We start from the raw sequence: 24,845 nt of genomic DNA, 5'->3' as shown, positions 1-24,845 counted from the left end.
AGCAACAATATCTATGTCTGCATAAATTCAATTTATACTGTATGCCTTTTGCGTTGGCCATTTGGCTTAAGTGTGTCTGTTAATTCGTGTTAAGTCATCGGTAGAATTTTCCCTGAACTCATAGCTGTATTGTCTTAAGTGGATACAGAATATGCGCAAGAAAATTTTTTCCGTTTCAAAGGTACTTTCCATTGCAGTGACTCAGTGATGCATATGACGTAATACTGATATTTACACTATTAACTGGCTAAAATAGCAGGAAAGTTATGACGTACGGAATGTCAATAATATCATTTCTAAGAATTTTTTCAAGAGATTTTTTATTACACTTCGTGAATAATGTGCTATGACTTATGAAGATTATTGACAGAATTATGCACGTAAATAATTTTTATAATACTAGTAAAATGATTAAATTACATTCTAGATTGATATACAATCGATTAACGTGATTTCTGTTCGAAAATATAATCTATGCAAATGAATAGCTTATCAAAATTAGGTGATAAACTTATTTGCGAGGGTTACTCAAAGTACAACGAATATTTTGGCATTAAATTGGTCATACTAGTTGAAATTATATATATAGAGCTAAACCATAATTTGTCAGAGTGCAAGCTAAACTATTATCATTAATGCCGATTGTGCATGAGATTCGGTAACAACTGCTGTTATACCAGTAAAAATTATTTTGTGATTCTCGGTGACTTCAATTTAATTTACTTTACTTACTGCACATATTACAGGTTATTCGGTTAAAATATCGGCATTAAAAAATAATTAATTATTCAGCATCTTTACAAATGCTAAGTTCAACATTTATGATTATCATAACAAAATAAATAATTAAAATGATTAAAAATGATTTTGGCCGCTAAAACTGTTCCAAGCCAATTGCTTATATCTAGAATTACGGTATGCTGAGTTGTAAACATGGAATTCTTAAACTAATCGATCATGGTTATCAAAATTGTTGTTGGTGTGACTTCCAGGCAGTTTAGTCGGTGCATCTTCGGTATCTGGAGTAATTGTAATTTTTGGTTGATTGCCATGATGATTTCCATTATTTAGATGAGACATTTCATAATTTTCATGATGTGGGTTATCATGAGCACCAGAATGTATGCCAGCACTGGGTAATCCAACAGAAGTTGTAGAATTCCCATTTCTTTTTTGAACTGAAACAAATTCGGTTACTGCAGGAGTAACCGAAAAATTTTTTCTTGCAATAAGTATCGACTCTTTCGGATGAGTTTGTCTTGGGACAGACCTACAACGAGAAAGCAACATATATTAAATAATATTATAGGTAGTAATTACTCATTAATAGTCTAAGATTAACGCTGTTGTTATAGTACGTTTGCGCCCTTTCATATAGCTCAACAGAAATAAAAGCATAGATTAAATTGGATATTAATGGAAAGCAAATTGTTGTGGAATATATTTGCTGTACTATTTAATCGCTTGCACATTGAAAATGTAATATTCCTATATGCAAATAATATTAAATTTTAAGACGGAAAAAACTTTGTATTAAAGACATCTAACAGAAAGGATTTAACTATAATTTTGGTTCAAATGATTAACATGAGCTATCTTAGAATAATACTAGATGACAATTAGTTAATATGTCAAAAACTTGGTTTACTTGAATTTGTAGTATTAGTGCATATGTCAGCTGTAATGCTATCATAAATCAGTTTGATATACATGCAAAATCAGAAATATTTTTAAGACTTCTGAATAAATTTTCTCTATTACTGAATTATCACGGCAGTATAGTACTATACTAATTGACGGGTATATCTCATAGGTTTACAAGAGCATCAATCATTACGATATGATGATGAAGTCGACAACAGTATTGGAATGTTAATATTAAAAAAACATAGTATTACTATTATAGTAAGGTAATGATCATTTCAATCTTAAATTGTCAATTCATGATTAATTAGAGAATGTCGAACTTGAATAATTTTTCTCGAAATCGACTTACTTTGAGCCCCCTAACTTACGACGAATACGCATAAAGATCCAAACCAATAGAAGAAGGACTAAGACGAAAAAAACAGCAGCGCCTATACCAATTAAGGCTTCTTCAGTTTTAGTTAGGCGGGCTGCATACTCTATCGAGCACACTAATAATTGTGGCTCAATAATTTCTAGTCGGCTTCCTGGCCCAGTCCATTGCTTAAAAGTGCATAGCAAATTCTCTACGGAAATATTACTGACCGAATACATGGTAACATTATAAAGCATGTCCGATTCAGATATGCAGATTATGCTATCATTTGTAGTTCCAAGGTCTACATCCGTAAAATTGCAATTACAATGTTTCTGAATATTGGCAATCATTTCGGTATATAGCTGCTGTGGATTCTATAATAGAGGAAGTGCGGTAGCTCATTAAATATTGCAGTAAAAGTAGCAGATCGCAAGAGTCTTCAGTCACAACATGCAAAATAAAAGATATTGCTATTAGCACATGTTTGGTAAATATTCCATCTCAACAATAGCCATGGCAATAGATTTCGAATAAATACCACAGTTAAAGCAGTTTGTAGTCGTAGAAAATCGTGAAAACTACTTTTAAATTCTTTTAATCAGCATTAACAAGGATTAGTTATTAAAAATCATGACGAGCAATTTATTGCTACATTTTAAACTATTTTTAAGGTGTTATGTAATTTAACTCTAGCGAAATGGGCCTTCTAATTTTGCGATTCCTAAATATGCTTTTAAGGAAAAAAGCTAATGGCTTTAAACTTAGGCCGCTATGAAAGGGCAAAAATTGTATTGAGACGTATCCTGATGTAATAACGAATTTTCTAAATAGCTAAAAGAAAACGTAACAATTAAAATATTTGTTCAATGATTTAGGCTATAAAATAATGTATCTTAGAAAGCAGCTACTATTACAACTACGAGAAAGAAAACGAGCAAAGTAAATATAGTAAATAAGGATCGAAACTCTGTTATTGCGATGGTTAGGATTACGATTAATAGTTTCTGAGTTTTTTTTTATAAACATGGTAACATTTTTAAACAGTTCAGTTTATCCAGTATTATTTCTACTTGGATAGAATTTCCGACTTACATTGCGATAAAATGAACATGACGGGTGAACTTGATAAAATTGTACGGATACTGGAACGGCAACTAAATTAATTAGTAATAGAGAAAGAAAATATTACGATGAGTGAGCATCAAGGCGGTTTTCTTAAGCATTTTTAAGATAAGATACAGTGACAGGAAGATAATAATTAAAATGCGATTGTATTTAGGCGTGATAGTTGAATGTATCTTTAATTAAAATAAAATTAAGCTTAATAAAATACTATAAGAATACTGATTATTTGTCTTGTTATATATATATATAGAGAGATAGGCCAGATTGATATTGTTGAAATGTTTATGGATACAAATAATCTTCTAAGAAAGATTTTACCGAACAATTAAAGAAGTCAAAGTTTAAATGCGGAACAAAACTACGTTTATCTTTCTAATCATTTGATTCACTATTTCCAAATCAATTATATCATTATTTCTTTTATCCCCTTATGTTCTATTTTAAAATTAAAGTATGATTCACTCAAAACGAACGCCTAAGAAGCTATTGCTTCATAATTAAATAAACCAAATTCCAATGTGGACTAAACTAGATCTATTTTCTAATTCATAGATTGATAAATCATTGCCAATTCTATCGTTATTTCTTTTAGGACTTGGATTTCGCAGTAATCATGATTTTAAGCTATTGATATCGATTAACTAAAATATAATTTATTATGCCTATAATCGAGATTAATGCACTGTATAGTAAGGATTGATTGAAAAGAACAAATTTTTGAAGTCTGGAGATCTTAAACAAAATAAAAGCATTATACCGATAAATTGTATGTGAAAAAAACTCTTTTACCTCGTATACATTTGTAAGAGCCTTGATTGCTAACGCACTGATAGCCAACTTTATCACTACATGGATTATTCAGTACGACGCATAAATCTTGATACAGTTCACAATATGTTCCATAATAAGCGATTGAACACCGACAACTGTAGCCATTAAATGCGGGTTCACAAGGATTATTATTTTGACAAGGGTTTGATTGGCAATAATCAATGATATCTGAGCAGTTTTTACCAGTATAACCTTCTTGACATGAGCAGTTATAATCATAGCTATTAAAGTCACCTTGGATGTCATGACAGCTAGCATTGTTTGAGCAAGGATTTACATAGCAAGCATTATATTCTTGACAGTAACGACCGATTGCGTCTTTATCACATTGACATCGGATTAAAAAATTATCTGCGCTAGTTACATTACAACTGCCATGGCCATTACACTGTTTTACATTACCTGGACTACCTGGTGCTCTACAATCGTTAGAACGACTTATAATAATTTGACGATAGCCAAAGCCACAATAATAAATGTTCTCGGTCAGTAACGATACAAAATAATGTATTCCTGGCCTGAGCATTTGACTATCAATTTCGATGCTGCCATTACCCGAAAGTATGTTATCAGATCGATTCAAGCCATAACTTTCCGAGCATCGTTTAAAGTCATAATAAGTCACATTAGTAATATTCATTACGATTGAACTATTGTCCACTTCCAGAATTTGTAAGCTTACACTATCGCCATCTTGAATTTCTAACGGTTTAATTTGTATTTCTGGATAACTACAGTTTTGTATATTAGTTTGCCAGCACGCATTTGGCGTTTGACAGATAGAATCATTACTGGAAATGGACCATACAACCAGATGATTTACAGGTGCGTTACGCCAAGTAGGCTTGGCTAGACTACATGCTATTGATGAGGATGAGCATGAATTTCTTATGAATTGATAATCGCAATTGATATTTCCGATAGTCGCTTGAAATTGGAAGGCAATCAGCAAACAGATAACTAGTTGATGGCCAGTAAACATATTCAGATACACGTAATAATGATATAAAATCCGCAATACTTACAATTTGTAATATTAATGTATCAATTAATTAAAGATTGATTGGTTAGAATCAAATTTTAATATCGACTTGTCGGAATTTTAAAGGGAAAAAGGCGATATCAAGTCTTCCGTCAAGGTTACATTACAGTGTTAGGCAAGATGATTTCCCCAAATTTTAATACAAAGTACCGAAGTAATACACAACAATACTGCAGTTAAACTGTATCTCTTTAATTATATATTGTATATTAAAATTAAAATCGAATTGATTTAAACTGGAAGATATCCCTTATTATTATTCATTTTGGACAACATATGGTGAGGGTTGGAGTCAAGTGATGAACAAAAGTCGATCACTCTTCATTTCCTGATTGATAACCACACCCTAGTTACTAGGATTACGTATTGCTGAAACTAGAGAAGTAAGATATAGATAGAAACAGTAGTTACCTAAGTTAGAATTAATAATTGATTGATGCATGATCCTGCACAAGATTAGCAGAGTGCCATATTTTCGAAGATAAAAACACTGGTGAATCATTACTAAATATTTTTGATGTAATAATACCATGACGATGACTGACTAATAAATTTTACACCTTAGCAGATATAACAAAAAGATTTTCGATGATAACTCAATAAATTTAATTCAAATTTTACGTTATCATTACTTTCAATGAAAGCTAGTAACTGCAAAGTAATGTGAAATGTGGAATCCAATTCGAACTCAATTCCGGAAATATCACTTTGCGTATGGTATGTATATAATTTCGACATAAGTGATGTAGGCTGGCAAAGGGATAACTAGTATAAATCATAATGTTTACCCATGCGTTGGAGAACAATTTATTGAAACTAAATATATTCTCGACGTGCAATCTTTGTAATCCTTCAGAGCTAAAGTTTCATATTTGACTGAATGAATTGCAAGCTTACAAATAGTAAATATGCATTTTGTCTTTTTATTATTAATTTCGTAAGCACAAAATTAATCTTGTACTTTTAGTGTCGATTCAAGTAAAAGATAAAAAATATGTTTACTGAGAAAAAATTTTATAAATCTTCAAATAAACCGTCGGCAGACCATATCGATAGTAGCTGTACTCTGAACGTAGCCAAAGGAATATTGAATAATTTCTAGCAAACAAACGAACAAGCGGTTACCGCTTTATGTTAGAATCTCCTTGTAAATGCATAATATTTATCATATGTACATATATTCCTTATCTATATGTAATAATGATTACATTTATTTTACATCTCAGCTACATCTATCATAAAGACGTAGAGCGGATAAATTATTTTAACGTTGTCTTATTATTCCTACCAATACTTTGGCTTGTTCCGGTGTTAACTTATCTCCTACTTTACATACAGTATAATTAGTGGATAAGGTTACTATGCCTAGTTAATGAAGAACAATCATAGTTACGCAATCGATAAAGTTCTCATATGAACTCCATGAAAAAATGATAGCTAATTGATAGCTGTTATTATGTCGATTTCTAAAGAGATAGGAAAATTAATCTGGCGAAGTTAGTTCATAAGCACTAATTACTGTCCACAAGATGACCTTTTTTTAAACATGTTGGCATTCCCAGCTGGCGTAGGTACGGTTCCATAGAATGAGGAAACTGATCAATGGGACCTGTCGTCATGCCATTAAAATAAGACTAAGATCAGATTTTTGTAAAATTTAATGATATTTTGCTTTAACATCATACGCTATTATTAGTCGATACAATTTTTGACTTGCCTTCGGGCAATTCTACATCCAGTGTTGCCTCAAATCCAGCTCTGGCATAGTCATTTTCAGCGAATTTACTGAACCATCTATAAGAAATAATATCGATCGCTAAGTCAATGACTCGATGACCGCTTTGAACTAGTAAGCGGGATCATCTTACTGAATAGCTTCGTCTTTGTTGCAGTTAGTAAATAGTAATCCCACATTTCCTTTTAATTTCTGCAAATTAATGGCACGAAGAAATTAGTTGTTAACCGTTACAAATACGTACGTAACTGTCTCTAAAATTATTACCTATTTCGTATAGCTATTTCGTTGCTATTTCGACTTACCTTGGCTATATGATGAAGGCCGTCCTTGTATTCGTCTTGTACGCTTCGTCCCAAGGCTATTTGTGCAATATTATTCTTGCCTAAGAAAAATCTGTTCAACAGTATCGAACAATTTAATTAAAAGCAAAGATCATATACATAATTGAGAGCTATCGAACTAAGCACACTGAGCAGTATCAAAAGTAGCTCATATAAGCAAGCGTATTAACATGGTGTAAAATAGCTAGATCATAGAAAGTAGTACAGTCTATATTAATTCTGTCTCATAATGAGTAGAGTTATTAACAATTTAATAAACCTTTTTACATTGCACCATACCTGCTGTCCTTCCATAAGTTCCGAACTTCTTTCAACTTGTTATTTCTCATATTTTCTACAGAGAAGACAAAGGCATGCTGATAATTATCCGCGCACGTTCGGATCTGAAATAGATTTAAGGTAATGGTAAGAACGTATAGTTATCTTTCGTAGATAATAATATCCAAAGCATCCTAAATCACATTACCGTAGGCAAAAAATGGATTTATGAAAATATGCAGTACATGTTTTACAATTTTATGTTTATCTAATATATTCTTAATTATCGTCTAGTATGTTATTATACAGTACTGTATGCTGCAATAATGTTCAAACTTTTCTATTCTACAGTATTATGTCGTAATTCGTAAGTTAGTTATCCAACTCACGAATTCACGCATAACGTTGTATTAGTTAGCTTCAAATCTCGAAACTGCAAGACGTACAATGTACAATACGAAAAAGTACAGATACGATCAACTGCTCTCATTATAGGCAGTGGTAGCCGACTACAGCATTGCATCAATCAGATAACGAAATTGCAGTAAGTTGAATAAGATAAAAAGGAGAAAACACCATGATCAATAGTGTTATACACGTACAAGTATGAAATAGAGTAAGGCACCGATACGATCAACTACTCTGAAACTAGGCAGATGTAGCCAACTACAGCATTGCATAAATCAGGTTACGAAGTTGCAGTAAGTTGAGTAAGATAAAAAGGAGGTAGTTGCAGGATAAATAGTGTTATATGCATACATGTACGAAATAGAGTAATGCACAGATACGATCAACTACTCTCAAAACAGACAGTGGGTAGCCAACTATAGGATTGCACAAATCCGATTATGAAACTGTAGTGAGTTGAGTAAGATTAAAAGAAGGTAGTACCAGGATAAATAGTGTTATATGCGTACATGTACGAAATAGAGTAATGCACAGATACGATCAACTACTCTCAAAACAGACAGTGGGTAGCCAACTATAGGATTGCACAAATCCGATTATGAAACTGTAGTGAGTTGAGTAAGATTAAAAGAAGGTAGCACCAGGATAAGTAGTGTTCTAAAGTACTTTCAATTGTAATAACTTGCATTAAAATGAGCAATTATAATTTCAGCATCAATCTCATTTTATACTTATAAGTAATGATTGTACAAACCTGCTCTATTAAATCTTTCTTATGATCAAAATTCTTTCCTTTGGTTTTAGTTAAGGAAACTGCATTTTGTAAAAATAAATCAGAATGTAAAAATCAATTGGTAATGGTCATACTTTGGGTAAATTCCTATCGAAGAGTGTTTGCAGTACTTGCAAGCAGTCACCTCTCCATTGGAAAGGATTGGCCTGCAAGACGAGTATCATGCACGATCTGCAGTAGCATTGCATTCAAAATTCTGCAATATGTATACGCGAACAACATTCATTGTCACACTATCAACTCGCGTTATTCGACTATAGTACAGAGTTGAGGTCAATTTACTCCATACTTACCAATTTTATTCCTTTTAGACTTCGGCATTATTTACTATTTCTATTTCTAGGACAGTATTACAAGTACTAAATGACCTCGCAATATACATACAGTAATAATTGAGATCAATCAACGATCGCCTTCGCATGCTTGCAGTAATGCATTTACTACAGTACAGTGTACGCTGTACAATACAGTAATAACTGCTGTTGTATACAGTAGTGTAACTTCGATAAAACTCCATGTGCTGATGTGCATGCATCGTGTACGCACTGTATGACGTGCACTTGTGCAGTCTAGAGTACTGTAGATCAGGAAAGGGTCTGGATATTTGATTTGCGCATAATCCACATATGCAAAATGAGCTGTCAGTCGTTATCAAGTCAATCTTGTCTTTACGCACACTTTACTCAGTAAGACCTTTCCTAGGCGTGCGATATTGATGTCCTTACCTATTAAAAACCACTATAGACTACAGTGCTAGAAGTTGACCTGGACTCATCGCTCTTGGACGGACAGATATTTTCGGGCTTTTTCGTGTCAAATACTGTGCTGTTCACTAGTGTTCTGTGCAGCGCTTTGCTAGGCTTTGGAATTGATTCATTTTTTCTAAGTGTAAATTAAGTAATTCGTATTGCATTGAATCTTATTATCTGTTATAAAGTTCTGCTTGGAAACAGTTCTATAAGATCGTAAATATTATTTAAATTAGTAACAGTGATGTAGGGAACAGACCCGGAAGATTCATACTAAGTCATTTTTCGGCATGAGAGTGGTCACTGCTCAGTCCAGGTCTTCTTGACCAGACCAGGAAGACCTCTATATTAAGTTCATGGTAGATTCGTAATAAAAGTCAACCCGAAACCCGACTCGAGGGCGGGGTTCGGGTTAACAATTTCTGTGCTGATACAGTATTTGTATCGCGATTGCACTCATTTCGAGTTACAAAATCAACAATTTGATTGGGTTTTATCGGGTTCGGGTTGCGCTTATATTCTATTTAAGGGACTAGTACAGTACAATTGGTTCTTGATTCAGCCTGTAGAGGTATTTAAATACTGTATAGGTATTATTTTTTTATTACCTAGACGTACAATATGTATAATGCTGTAAGTGCAATTGATGTCGATGGAATGAATGACCGCAATCATCCATCCCTACGACGAATGCTGACCTTATCGTAACAAAATAATTATCGACACTCCTGTCTTTGTCAACTGTTATTAAGCTACAGTATATGAGGCCATTCAAACCCATATCCAATCGTATTTTTCCTGCAATGAATGTAAGTACTGTACAGTACATGTTGAAAATGTAAAGTATAAAACCGTATGCAAAGCCAGGTAAAACCTTAAAAATAAAAAAGGCTACGAATTAATGTCCATTGAAAATCTAAAATAGAATAGAGAAGGTTTAAAGGTACTATGCTGCACATAGAACAGTACACTGAGTACAGTGTACGTACAAGGAGGATGGAAAGTCCAGAAAGGATTTGATATGGTTGCGTAGGAAAAATCGGGTTCCGATTTTTTTTTGGCCTACTGTATACTGTGCAGTACTAGAGCTGTTCAATGTTCATCTAGTTTTTGTGGACATACAGTACAGTACTTCTCTAAGTTGTAGCCACCTACCCTGTACAGTACACTGTACAGTACAGTACATACACTACAGTATACTGTAACCTACAGTACTAAGTACAGTAAATCGGAAATTTCTATTCATTTCACTCCATTTTACCGACGTTGCACGAAACTCACATTACAGTACCATACTGTACTGTATAGGCGACGAAAATATCTGTATGATTCTACTATACTGTATAGTATGCTTTATGCTAATGATTGTAACAATGTACAGTACATTGTACAGTACAACATGAAAAATATCTGTATGGTTCTATAGTACAGTACTGTACAGTATGTTTTATGCTAATGATTGTAACACTGAACAGTAAACTCAACATTAATGAATTGACTGTACAGTCCTGTACAGTACTGTACTGTACTGTACAGGCTGTTTCATAACATTTTGTCACTTTCGGGCCATATTTTTCTTTAAAAAATACTGTACTTTGATGAAACTCTACCTCTGCCACGCTGTACTGTACAGTATAATGTACTGTATGGCAGTACAGTGAAAATCTGTTAGCATCCATTGACAGTAAAACTTACCGCAGGCGTACTGTATGAGGAAGTTTCAGTTTACAGGACAGCAAAGTGATCAAATACTACTCAAGCAATTTTATCCCGAAAAGCCAAAAAACGTGTAATCATTAATTGGGCTAATGGACCTTAAATGGAGGATAATAGACTGATTTGGGCAATATTTTCTCAAAACGTGTATATTCAGCTAAGCCATTAGAAATTCGGATTGACAGGTGAGTTTGTTTTACTCCTTTAATAGCAAAAAAATTGCACTTCGCCTCGAGATGAATTGATAATGAAGTACTACTCCAGTTGATTTATGATGCTACTTTATAAGGCATTTAGTACTTTTATTGTATCCACTCGAAAACGTTGCCAACTGTAGGTTAGGAGTGATCAAATTATTCGGCATACAACATACGCTATCATTTACAAAAACGTATTTACATTTGAACTGTATGCTTGCGATTTGCCTCATCTTCCAATTGCAGTAATTACAATATGTGCAATAAAGTCTCGTGTAAAGAATTCAAGTACACATATAATTTTTTTCCATTCTTGTGAAGTTCCTTTATTTTATCTTACGTGATGAATACTTTGGGACCAACCAGTTTGGGGTGCTGTTAGTCGAAATTACAAGTATATATCAGATAATTTACAGACTGCGCTTATTAAATTGTATAGACCTTTACACATAGTCTTTTAAGTTATTCAAGAAGACATGACTAAATATTTTCGTCCGATAAAGATTTGTACAGTAATATTAGAAAATAAACGAACAATACCTTTGCCGTGTTGAATTATTGCAATAATTTGGATGGGCGAAATTAGATATAAAAAGATCTATTAAGAAAATTTTTATAGCTTACACCGTGTATTTATTTACTGTTCATACTGGTAGCGTATAGTAAATATCCTAGAAATGAAAAGTTTAGCAGCAAGGATTTCCCTACAATTGTGTAAAATTTCAATTTTGACTTGGTGATACATTGGAGACTCTGAAGGAGTGGAAGATAATTGCATGATTTGTCCCTGTTATGTTTTGTTGTTGTGTTTACTGTAGTTACACGAATATGCTAATATACTGTACAGTTGAGCGAATTGCACTACAGTAAAGACAGTACTATATGAGAACACAGGAGACTGTACTGTATGTTCGCAAGTTACAATTATTGCTCCTTAAATGATCAGTTTTGGATCCATTGCCGTCAGACACTTTCGTTTTCTGTTCGCCACTTCGTCTCCGAGTCTGAGAATTACAACAATGTATTACGGTGGGCAGCTGCAGTGAAGCGGTAATGAATGCTAATAACTGTCATGATCCGGTGATCTGTTTCAAGTACAATACTGATACTGTATACTTTTGAAATAATAACTTTGCCTTAGATTTCACCGATGGACCAGCATATTTTATCGATAAACGCAATTGCAGGACGTTAAGCATTAATTGTTTTCTCGATCAAATCTAGTATTACAATTCTGTACGATGAGGGGAAAGCGGATTGTCCAATTTACATTTAATTGTTAACGAAACTAAAATTTTATTTTATTTTAGTTGTATTTGTTGCATAATTATACTATCACAGTAATTTAGTATGCTCGCGCTTACAAAGTTGCTTGTGTATTAGCTTTCGATAACATCTACGGTATGGTAAACAAAAATGTTATGGTGCTGTTTTAGTTATTAAGTCTCAAGTGCCCAATTTTTGTGGGATCCTCAATTGAATATTTCTAACTATAAGTATGACTACGGCAGTATAATTCCTGGACATGCAAACTCTTCGATGATCTCAATTTTTTTTATTTATCTAATGTAAACGATATATCAACTTTTACCGTTGGAAAAAATCTACATGTAGTCTTTGGATACCGTTCGATTTTCCGAATACTCTTATAACTTTACAGAATCCTTCAATTTTTTTTCTTTTAACCGATGACGATAGATATTTTTTGATTAGTATTATGTAAGGCTTTCTACAGTAATAGCACTATCGGATCGCGCAGCTTTAGAATTTTCACCGTGAATCTTTTTTCTATGTTAGGAGTGCGTCATGGCTTGCTATTATACAGCACTATACCGTACAGTGTACAGTATACTGTATACTGTATACCATATTTCTACGCTTGAGCTGATAAATTGCAATTGCGATTAATAATTTCGACAGTACACTAGTACACGTATACTGTACATACTACAGTAATAATTAATTGATTAGTTATTACCGTTATTACAAACTAAAAAATTGGCAGTAATTATACATGACAAAATAAAGCAAAGAGAAGAATGCTGTCAGAATACCATACAACTGCCATAGGATGATTTATTGTGCAGTATTGTATTATACACGAACAATTTGCTATGATTATAATATGCTTTTCAATGCTGTGTTGATAAATGAAATTTTCAGACCAACAATATATTGCACAGTAGTGAAATTTTCCTTTAATGACGATAAGTTGAGAATACAGTTATTACTGTACATAGCTGGAACTGCTAGAAAAAAAAATGGATTCCCCGCTAAGTGGATTATTATATTATGAAATACTATATTAAGCTAAATCATTAAGTAATACCCTAAACAGCACTGTAGTTGACTGCATTTAGTAGTATAAAACATATAATTTACTGCACACTCATATGTGGTTCTGTATTTGTCGAGGACATATCGATCGATATAGACTAGCAGGCATGAGAACGTATCGTTGAAACTGATCAAAGCAATCTGGGATTTCTAAAAGGGTCTTTCTGTCGTTATTTTTTAAAAGTCCTTGCAGCAATCTTGTCTTCGCTTTACAGTATGCAGTAATGGTTGTAATTTTATTTTTATTATTTATTTATTTACTTTTCTTTACCGTATTCAGTACAGTGCTTTGGACGGAAAGTTAAGCTAATATCACTCTACAGTACACTCTACTGTACTGTACAGTACAATAACTTTCATTTCACAGACTTACTGTAAGTCGGTACTATAAGTAACTTGATTACGTATTCCAAGACGTTACATACTGTACTGTACGTCTGTACCCATACAATCTATGTGTTCAACAAACAAAAGTAGAGTAAGCTAAAAATATCCTCAAAGAATAGAAAATTGCACGTCATTCCATACATTTCATTTCTTTATTAGACTTTCTGTCGTCAATTTCTGTAGTTCAATCAACTGTATATTTGGGTAAATGAATTCATCTAATTTGACAGAAATCTTTAATGTTTTGTTATGGTGATGGAAAGAACAACAGCATAAACTTATCGTCAAGTATTCTATATACGCGTATGATTGCTGCTGAGTTTGCTATGTTGTAATTGAATCGCCCCCGTTGGAGACAATTCTGGAAAATACATTATTTTGGAGTGTTAACTTGTGTTTCAGGTAGCCTTGGAAATAGTCAGTTTACTGATCAATATTGTTACTGCTTATGCTGTGCATGTAATAGAAGATAGAGACGTTGGACTACTTATTGTCTATTCTAAAGATTCCAGTACTATAGGTAGGATAGAAAGAGCTACAATAGGATACTGTATATTAAGGACCAAACCTTACAATATTACAACAGTAAAACTTTTTCGACGATCTGCTAGTTGAAAGAGAATTACAAACAATTTTTTATCTTCAGTTCAGTGGAATCGTCGATTGCTACTTTAGTAGAGTATAGATTACTGTGAATTATATGGCATAACAAATATATATATATGTTACCATTTTTTTTAACTTGCCGATAAAAGATTCGATTAGTAAGACGAGTTTCATTGTATCTTACTGCCTCTATCTGTTGTAAGTAATATAGTAACAGTAGATCGATAACTTATAAGAAAACAAAAATATCCGGCGATATAATACTAGAAGTTATATAGCAGACGGTACAATAGCCAAATCGACTTCTGTTCGTTCCAAGTGAATAACTTCATCCGATAATTTTGCCCATTGTTCTGTAACATAGAGATTTTTTTTGCTTCCTTAATCACCAAACGGTAAGATTTTCTTTACGCTGTTGGCCCCAATGGACTGTATTGCATCACGTATAAAATTGGACGATTAATTATTTCTGTTGCATAAATTGAGTACTCTAGCACTGTAGATATACTTTGATGGATGAGCATTAACGAACATTATTGTTATTTTTTCCTTTCTTGCTTTGTATAGCAACATCGGGCCGTCATTAGCCGGAAAACTTTTACTTCAACCAACTTAATTTGTCTAACTGGTGACATAGTACTGTACAATATTGATCAATTTTATATAGTTTATAAGTTAAAACAAAATTATGACTAATAAACAAGAACGACGCAGTTGGCGTAATCTATGGAAGAAAAAGAAAACTTCTCAGTCATCCTGTGCTGATGAGGACAAAAATAATTATAATGATAGGAATAGCAATAATAACAACAACAATTGCAACTCTGATAACCTTAGTTCTTGTTCCAACGAATCTTCTCAAGATAATCATGAATCGATGCTAACGTGTCCTATCTGTTACACTCCTAAAAGCCCAAGCGAGTTTCCAATTCTATCTTGTTGTGAACATAGAACATGTGCAGCTTGTTTGAAAAGATATGTCAGCTTGCAAATCTCAGAATCTAGAACAAACATTACTTGCCCTGAATGCTCAGAATATTTCTATCCCAATGAAATTAAGTCCATTCTAGATGATAATGATATATGGTCAAAATATGAAGAATTTTCTCTTCGAAGAATTCTCGTTTCTGATCCGGACTGTCGATGGTGCCCGGCACCTGATTGTGGTTATGCAGTTATAGCTGCTGGTTGTGCCAGTTGCCCTAAGATACAGTGTGAACGACCCGGATGCAATACTGATTTCTGTTATCACTGTAAGCAGATGTGGCATCCCAATCAAACTTGTGATGCTGCTCGTCTCAGCCGTTCGGTCGCCGCAATCAACAACTCGGCAACGAATGAATCGTCAACGTCACAAGCAGGGCAGTTACTTCAAGATCTTGGGAGCGAACAAATCAAAATGTGCCCTCGTTGCTCGGCACTTATTATCAAAGTAGATGATGGTTCTTGTAACCATATGGTCTGTTCAGTTTGTTCTACCGAATTTTGCTGGTTGTGCATGCGAGAGATTACCGACTTACATTACTTAAGGTAAATGCTTATACTTATCTTTAGTAATTATAATTAATTTAGCACTGTATACTGTACTCTGTTACTGTCCTTTCAAGACATTATTATAAGATCCTTATTGTTTGTATCGTTTATCTAGCCCTTCTGGATGTACATTTTGGGGCAAGAAGCCATGGAGTAGGAAAAAGAAAATACTATGGCAGCTAGGAACCATCATTGGTGCTCCTGTAGGCATCGGTTTGATTGCTACAATTAGCGTGCCCGCTATAATAATAGGAGTTCCAATCTATGCTGGTCGGAAGGTACCATCATACGAGTAGAACTGTTTATAATAAACCGATATAAATGCTCGGCATACATTTTTTAGACTCGTATAAAGTATTCGATAAAATTTTATTTTATTCTAAAATATTTAGAAATAATATTCTATCGTTATTAAGACAGTTATCTTTTGTCATCCGAACTTGTAGGTGTATGAGAGATTTCAGGAGCGTAATCAGCGTCATAAAAGGAATATAGCCATAACTGCTGGAGTTTCCGCATCTGTTATGGTATCACCCATTCTGGCAGCAGTTGCGGTTGGTATTGGTGTACCTATACTACTTGCTTATGTGTATGGTGTTGTACCGGTGTCCCTTTGTCGTAGCGGTAGCTGCACGGACGCTTCTATGGTAGGTGAAACGTATGAGAGAGACACAAGGCTCGCCGTCGAGTCACTATTTTCGAAAACCATTGATCATTCTAAGCAAGAAAATTGCCGCTCTAAAACTATTGCGGAAGCTGCAACATTACAAGTACAAAAGCCCTTCCGTGGACACGTTGCAACTGCAGATACAGCCAGTACTAGCAATATTATTGCAATGATGGATACTACCCAACCTAGATCATCGACATCTGCCCACGTCCACGAAAAAGCTAGTAACTATCCTTATCTTGAAAAAGATGAATTTTATATTCAACGCAGCGCTAGTGATTCAAGAGCGTTGCCTTCAGGAGATAATAAAACGTACCAGGTGAACACTCAGCGTAGTATATCGCCTCAACCCTCCCCTAATAAGAGAAGTAAGAGTTGCTCCGGTAGAGATTCAATCAAGGCAGAACAGCGTGAGGTCACCTTGTCTCCAGCTTTGCCGGAGTTGCCTCGAGTTGATAGTGCTACCGGTCTTAGTGAAAGAAACTTCAGTGTTAGTTCAGTTGCGTCAAGCATTATAGCTGTTCAGCCCAATGTTCCTTTGTCTGTAGATACATAACATAAACTAACTAATTAATTTACACCTACTTGAGCTCGATAGCTAGACTTGTCAGTTGGGTGCCCGAAAGCGATTGATACCGCAAATTGAAAATAACACGGAAACATAATATTATAAATATAGTGTATACTGTTGTTATAATACATTTATCTGTTTTATTTTAGCGATTCCAGCTATACTGTGTTGTAGCATAATGCCAAGTCTAAAGTTATGATCAAGGACCTATTATTACTGCTGGATCTAGCAGCAGGATAAATTATGTTCTGTAGCTTAATTAGTAACCAATATTACCAGATTAATCAGTAAGATTGAAATTGATATGCTAAAGTGAAAATATTGCAGAAGCCGCCGACTTCTAAAAGTCGGTTACAATTATCATGCAAATGTTATACATTAGAAAAGAACTATTGGATATACTGTAAATTGTATAACAATAATATATATTCGACTTATAAATATTACACATCTCTTGTTAACACATTTCAATTGTTAGATTTATTAATATTGCAATAAATAGGAAACAAAAATACATATGTGCTATTGTTGTACCATAATGTTCTGTATGAAGTCAATAAAATACCATTCGAATTAAATTTAAGCGTAAGCAGGTAGATAATTAGAGGCATATATGATCAACTTACATATATCAGAAGTTAAAAGACCTACAGCTTTCGAGGTCAGATATATCAAATAGTCCTTAATCAATGGAAGATTAATTTCTTAAAGCATAACGCATCTTGTTGGATATCAAATAATTTAGTACCCAGTAGTAGAATGAGTTCAAACCCAAAGAATTTATCGTGCATTCTACATATTTTCATTTAAGCTTGAATCATTACGTATATTAGATGCACGTAGTTATTCGAATGGAAGCCAATTACCGTACCATTCGGAGTCACATCAGGATGTTTCAGTAATTAGCAATCAATGTTTACATTTGGGGTGATCTCCTGAATAGTGGGAGCCTGTGTATATACAATACAGACAATAACATATATACTGTATTACCTACATCTCACTGGTAAAGGATAATACAAGAATTTGCATTATATGTATTATCACAATTTATTAATCACTACTATCAGCGAATAAATTAGTACAAATAATTGAAATTTACGCAGGATATTCTGGCTGCCAGAAGTACATACAACAGCATCTATTCGTATATGCATTTAGCATTGAACCATACAATATAGCTGATTGGTCAACACAGCTAAATGTATTCTACCAGCTACGATAGGTACAGTTTAGCCATGGAACAGGTATTAGAAATTTTGTTTCCGTCACGAAAGATAAAATGTGCAGCATACGCTGACAAATATGACAACCTTAATATGAGAATGTTTCAGAACTTTCTATTGAAGTTTTTCTTTGCACGACCTTGGAAATTATCCATAAACGTAAACCCTCCAAAAAATTTACCAAGGACTATAAATGCACTTGTTGGTAAAATTCTGAATTAACAATAATATTAGTAAATAGAAAGTTATGGCAGATAGATAAAATCAAGAGAAAGAACTTTAAATATTTAAATTACTTCTAGGCCGGCAATTATGTATACCGATATAGGTCATATTTTGAAGAAGTTACCAAGTATTGTATAATTTAATTAACTGCCAACTTACGTTTTCAGAAAAATGAAGATAGAGAGAATCTTTGGAACAAAAAGGATGTGCTGATTTTGTAAAATTGCATCAACAATGCAGGAAGCAACGTACTCCGGCTCCAGTATCGGTAAAATCTTGGGAAATCTACATGTATAGGTATAGGTACAAGATGACTTAAATAATTGAGGTCATTAAATTGTGTTGAGTATATAATACATATTTTTGAATGTTTTGAATACTGTATTATTGAAAAATTCTTAAACGTATTGCAAGCAAGTGCAATTTGGCACCTTGATTTGCATCCGTAGAACAATCCAGTATCTGTATAGTACGGACACACAACTGTCGTATTTATGCCACTATGCATGTCGGTTAATTCGTGGCGTAAAGATTCATCAAATCCAATTGCACCATGTTTGGAGGCAGAGTAATCAACTAACTGGCTTACACCTAATAAACCAGCAGCGGAAGCAATAGTAACAATGTGACCTTCGTTATTTTCGAGCATAGCGGGTAGGAAAGCTTTCACAGTCTACAGATATAAGGAAATAACGTATTATCGAGGGATGTAGCAGGAACGTTAAATTAACAATTTATGAAACTAGCTAAATAACGAAACTGGAAAAATAGAATTGTACAGTATCAGAGATTATTAACAGATACATCTAGTAATCTGTAACTTTCTATTCGTATATACGCTTATATATATACATGTATAGTAGCAGATACGTATAATCAAATGCTAGATACGAGAGGAAAGTTAATATCGCTACCCAAAAGTGTGAGATCATGTTCACTTCCATTGTTCTTATTATCATATCGTCGTCGCAGTCTAGCAGTTTCTTGCCGCTGACAATACCAGCGTTGTTAATGAGAATGTTAACGTCACCAACCTCCATTTTGACGCGGTTGGCAACCTTATAAACGGATTCTTTTTGAGTAACATCGACAGTATAGGCATAGGCCCGCTTGCCCATGACCTCGATTTCTCGCGCAACGTTTTCGTTGGCCTTTTTGTCAATATCCCATAACACGAGAGTCGCATTTAGGTCAGCAAATTTTTTGGCCACGATCTTTCCAATTCCATTGGCCGCACCAGTAATTAAAACGATATCACCTTCTACATTTTTAGCTTTTCGTGGCAGTATAGAATAAATGATTGCAATAACAATATGATAAGCAAACCGAATGCATGTCAAGAAGAATTCGACGGCAATCACGAACAACATAGTTATCGAGACAATTTCTAACGCCTTCTACTGTATCTATTTGCACATAACAGGAAAGATGATTGAACTCTTTAATATGTTCGATATGTACTATTACGATTTCTTCAAGATACAGTAGAAACTACATTTAATAGCAGGCTAGATTTGATAAAACGAGCTAGTTTACTTAACGCTAAAAATTGTTTGCTCCTTGGCTCACTAGCAAGTCACTACCAATCATATGGACTGTAAATCTGTTAGTAAAGTGTCAGCACGGTACAGTACAGTGCAGTACAGTACAGTACAGTACAGTACTTTAAGCTACAGTAGTTAGGCAAGTTTACAGTACTTGTACTGTACTGTTCTGTACTGTACAGTACTGTACTGTAGTTTCCATACCTACAGTATGTCAGCAGCCTACCGTATAGTACTGTACTATACAGTATGTGCGCATGGCCGGAACCCTAGCAACGGAGCACTGCTTCGATTTCGCCAACTGATAGTACTGGCCCGTACTTACGTATACCATAATGTGTATGTGAACAAGTTGCTGCTTTGTGGAGTACTGTAAAGTAAAATCATTTCTGGTTATATATAAAGTTTGTTAATCAGTTGGCGGTCAATTCGATCTAGAAATAAGATGAGACCGTGAGCAAGTGCACGAATTTTAAACGTTAATATTCAATGTGTACGAGCAGTAGTCCTTGGTATGAGTTAGTGTACATATGCATATATGATATATGACAAGTTACTGTAATAAGGATTTTAACTGCAAATAAAATATCTGCTTGAAGCTTTCAGATATGCGTATTCGAATCTCAGCCGTACAGTAAAGTTGACCTGTTTCTTATACCAAAGTTTGAATATTTTTTTTCTTAAATATGTGTCTATAGTGCACTTAGCCTTAAGAATATGCGTATGTACTGTCAAAAATTGATCCAAAAAATCAAAATAATTTCATCACTATCATAGATAGACTTTTGCTTTATTTTACAGACTCTATCGAGCGTACATCATCCATGAAATGCTTTTTGTTAGCACATAAGTACTGCATAAATTCGTTGAAAGAAGAGACTAGATCTGCAAGGTATAGATCAGTAGAACTCCGGTTCTGCAATATATATATTAAACAACTCGTATATACGTAACATATACATTTCGAAAAATTCAAACACATTTAGTAGTGATTTTTATAGGCTACTATTTGTATGTCCTGATCCGCCATGAAGATTTCCTGTAGGAAAAAACCCACATCTCTCAAGTTTATAATTATAATTGAAATAATTTAATAGCATACAGACATTCAGGGTCTACTAAAAGAAGAGAGGTACGAAGCGCTCGTCTCACTGCACTAAAATGTCCTAGGTCAGTACTACTGGGGTGCTTTTTACCTTCGCTTATCTCAAACCAGAGAGGATTTCTGTAGAATACTGTACGTTATTTGTAAGCTTATGATTATTAGATTTACCGTTTACATATTGAAATTCCATTAACGAATTTGCCAAAGTGACTTTACGGATTAATGATTCTTATATTCCAACCCCTACGGTCGAATTAACGTTACTTGAACTGATTAAGAGAACATAGCAGAACGTACAGTATCGGCGTGAAATATCCGGTTCAGATTCAACAAGCTAGCACTTACGCATTCGACGCAATTGTAGGCAGAGACTTACAGTAGCTCGATTGATGAATTTCGTACTGTTTAATCATAAATAGAAAACAAAGTTTTCGATAGAGCTTCTATACAAACTGTCAATAAAATAAAGCGCGTCCCGTATCGCACCATCCCTGATGCTAGAGGTGAACTAGGTCGATTAAAATTATCATCAGCACTTGTAAACAGTGCTCTATTGCACTATACTACTCATATATGCATATTGCATCACAGACGATGTCAAACTTTAGGCGTTTTATTTCGGATAGCTTTACGAAAACAATTAACAGATATAACATACAAGAAATCTAATTCATTTTTCTTATCAGCTGATTGATATATTCTTCCCGATTTCCATAATCACCTCCTTCAATGAAGTGATTACCTTTCTTCTGCATACCACCATGTGGAGACGACAACTTGAAGGGCCATAAAAAGTTATTTGCTTGTTTAAAATTGGGACCAACAGTAAAGATCTCATGTATAAGGTCTTCCATACAGATAATTCCAGATTTTCCAAGGCTATTTTCAATGATTGCATTATCTGATAAAGCTATTCTTTTCTTATCAACTTTTCCAAAGCCACGCTTATAAATCAATTCTCGAACGCTCTTCAAATTTGGGTAACTGTAGAAAGATTTGAGCATATTCAATTAGTTTAATAACACGTTATCACGGTACAATCTACATTCATCAATTATACAAATGTACTACAGTGACGGGTTACAAGAGATGGTAATCATTAGTTACTGATTCAGAGAATCAGCATCATTGAGCCGTATTAATTAATAACTTCTAGTCTTACCCCCATGCAATATATGGGTCGACAAGTTTCAACATATTGATAGTAGCCTTGTTCAGTTTTACGAAAACACCGTTATGGATTTGACGTAATCGGAGCAAGCGAAGAATTTTGCGAACCTTCGGGCTTACGCCGTTGATACTAGATTAATCGATTTTAGTACAAAGGTAAAGATTAGATGGGATATAACAATCATCCCAATAGAATTTTACTGTTAGATATGATCTGAATATCGGCTATAGTGTGTACCCTCGAATTCTAACGACGAAAGCTAGCTTGGCTTCAGCAGGCAGGTAATAGTTGTTTTCTTTCCTTGCTTCTCGCTTCAGACGAATTTCATCGCGTTCTTTTAGACGATATTCTTTTACATACTGTTCAGCTCTTTTAAAAATTACCCTTCTCTTGTTTTTATTGGCCTATCATTTAAAAATATCATACCAATTACTTTCAAATTTTTAGCCATTATTTCTCCTCAAATGAAAATAAGGCAGGAAAATTTCGAATATATCATACGTAATCTTGAATTTTCGTGCAATACAGTTAGCAGTTTCATGCTACAATTTACTTTAAAGTCAGATTTTAGTCGCCTCTCTACAAACTAACCTTTCGGGTATCAATTTTCAGTTTTTCCTTTTCAGCTCGTAACTTTTCTAGAGCCTTACGTTTCTTTAGGACGCTCTCCGGGAGGGTGGGCAATTTTTCATTCCTAATAGATGCACAATATTAACGAAATCATTGGCAAAACAATTAGGTTAAACCTTACGAAATATTGAAAGTCTACCATGTATCCAAATAACGTCTATCAAAAAACGTCTATTTCGCATGGTCAACCACTACAAACGCCTTACAGTAGTAAGTCAATTTACAGTACGTTACCTATTGCTGCTGACCTACTTAACAATAATAAATCGGTATACGTGAATACTACAGCTCCTTAGAAGTAAATGTAAGTTTAAAAATTCATACAGTCTTGGTATAATAGAGCGAAAAATGGTGTGCAAGGCAAAGTACTGAATACGAATAAAGTTAAGAAACAGAAGTGCGGCAAATATAATTATTACACTAAACGTAGGCACACCATATATAGGCGAAATTACCGATTACGTTACGTATGACATGGTAGATTGATTCTAATCTTAGTTAACGACAAATTAGAATGTAACATCTTATACTTTCAGGTGTATCATTTCGCTTGTCGATTTATTGCAATGCTCTACATTGGCAGTGATAGGAAATGTTGTAAAGAAGCTAATGTAAGTTCTTAGTATGTCATGGCGATTAATGCGCGGTACTATTTTAATCAAAAATGAAGAGTGAACCTCAATTTTATGATCATTTAGAATAAGATTGACAAAATAACATGAATAAAGGCGATAGAAAGATGTAAAAGTACATTTGTGGGTAAAAATTTCTCAAAATGATGCAGTAAAAGACATGGATGACAAGAGATCCTTTACAGTTATCGACTTACCGTGTCGCCATTTCGATTGCTGTTGGTTGAAAAGAACGATTTGCACGTGAATAATCGTATTTACCCATGCGCATATTTCAATGGCCGTACAGTACGGTACACACTGTACGATGTACAGTACAGTACTGTACTGTACTCACGACTTGGTATTGTACGGTGCAGTACAGTACTCTGTATGGTACCAATAAAGGAACAGTACGGTACAGTACAGACAGTTTTTTTCTTTGCCTATACAGTACAGTACAGTACTGTACTGTACTATACAGTGTACAGTGTACAGTACAGTATGACGGTACCGCACTGCACATCTACTGTACAATGTACTGTAACGTACAGTACTATACTCATTAGTACTGTACACTGTACTGTACAGTTGTACAGTATACGGTACAGCAGTTGAATCTGTTGGACTTTTAAAAAAGGAGTGGCGAAAGGCTCGAATAGCAAACTGAATTTGTAAAGCTGACCAAATACTGTACTGTATAATGATTTAAAGTAAATCTTTGGTCTGTTTACTTACATGATTCTAGGAATAAAATCAGTCAATTTGGTAATTGTTCACGTACAGTATATGTGTTACAATATCGTAAAGTACGTTAGCTAATCGATTTGACAATTGTTCGCATATAAGACTACGTCCAATGCCTGTCGAATAACCGACCATCCTCTGCTTTACAATTTTATACAGTACTGTACTATGTACATTAGCCTTGCTTGTAGCAAGCAAGCTAGGGCTCTCGACGAAGCTGTAACGTCCTTAAGCTACGGACGAACCATTCGCGTGCAGTGTATCAATTCACCTCTACAC

At 34.2% G+C, this 24,845-nt stretch overlaps 6 protein-coding genes across 6 annotated transcripts; 1 reads left to right on the top strand and 5 right to left on the bottom strand.

Moving 5' to 3' along the window:
- Positions 1-942: 942 nt before the first annotated feature.
- TRIADDRAFT_62177 (uncharacterized protein) lies at positions 943-2,355 on the bottom strand (the record flags this gene model as incomplete). The annotated part of the gene is made up of 2 exons (XM_002118101.1): positions 943-1,270; positions 1,997-2,355. The coding sequence occupies 2 exons, from the start codon at positions 2,353-2,355 to the stop codon at positions 943-945; spliced, it is 687 nt and encodes a 228-aa protein (XP_002118137.1).
- A 316-nt stretch (positions 2,356-2,671) lies between these two features.
- On the bottom strand, positions 2,672-4,943 carry TRIADDRAFT_62176 (uncharacterized protein; the record flags this gene model as incomplete). The annotated part of the gene is made up of 3 exons (XM_002118100.1): positions 2,672-2,836; positions 3,098-3,159; positions 3,920-4,943. 3 exons carry the CDS (start codon positions 4,941-4,943, stop codon positions 2,672-2,674), a joined length of 1,251 nt encoding a protein of 416 aa, XP_002118136.1.
- Positions 4,944-6,017: 1,074 nt separating this feature from the next.
- On the bottom strand, positions 6,018-8,862 carry TRIADDRAFT_51180 (uncharacterized protein; the record flags this gene model as incomplete). Its single annotated transcript, XM_002118099.1, has 9 exons — positions 6,018-6,101; positions 6,292-6,368; positions 6,538-6,637; positions 6,689-6,797; positions 6,872-6,930; positions 7,044-7,134; positions 7,362-7,465; positions 8,503-8,561; positions 8,835-8,862. The coding sequence occupies 9 exons, from the start codon at positions 8,860-8,862 to the stop codon at positions 6,018-6,020; spliced, it is 711 nt and encodes a 236-aa protein (XP_002118135.1).
- Positions 8,863-15,410: 6,548 nt separating this feature from the next.
- On the top strand, positions 15,411-16,698 carry TRIADDRAFT_33670 (uncharacterized protein; the record flags this gene model as incomplete). Its single annotated transcript, XM_002118120.1, has 3 exons — positions 15,411-16,063; positions 16,182-16,344; positions 16,513-16,698. Coding segments are annotated over 3 exons (1,002 nt in total), but the record flags the coding sequence as incomplete, so codon positions are not given.
- Positions 16,699-18,637: 1,939 nt separating this feature from the next.
- TRIADDRAFT_33710 (uncharacterized protein) lies at positions 18,638-20,128 on the bottom strand (the record flags this gene model as incomplete). Its single annotated transcript, XM_002118098.1, has 4 exons — positions 18,638-18,746; positions 18,918-19,043; positions 19,190-19,431; positions 19,673-20,128. The coding sequence occupies 4 exons, from the start codon at positions 20,126-20,128 to the stop codon at positions 18,638-18,640; spliced, it is 933 nt and encodes a 310-aa protein (XP_002118134.1).
- A 1,877-nt stretch (positions 20,129-22,005) lies between these two features.
- Positions 22,006-24,070, bottom strand: TRIADDRAFT_36785 (expressed hypothetical protein). The gene is made up of 5 exons (XM_002118097.1): positions 24,038-24,070; positions 23,170-23,272; positions 22,816-22,982; positions 22,570-22,707; positions 22,006-22,391 (listed from the first exon to the last, which is right to left on the bottom strand). Exons 1-5 carry the CDS (start codon positions 24,046-24,048, stop codon positions 22,073-22,075), a joined length of 738 nt encoding a protein of 245 aa, XP_002118133.1. The 5' UTR covers positions 24,049-24,070; the 3' UTR covers positions 22,006-22,072.
- Between the last annotated feature and the right edge of the window lie 775 nt (positions 24,071-24,845).

The sequence above is a fragment of the Trichoplax adhaerens genome, genomic scaffold, assembly GCF_000150275.1.
Source record: "Trichoplax adhaerens TRIADscaffold_37 genomic scaffold, whole genome shotgun sequence".
Taxonomy (NCBI): Eukaryota; Metazoa; Placozoa; class Uniplacotomia; order Trichoplacea; family Trichoplacidae; genus Trichoplax; species Trichoplax adhaerens.
Note: the sequence above shows the minus strand (reverse complement) of the source record. Positions and strands in the feature narration are given on the sequence as shown.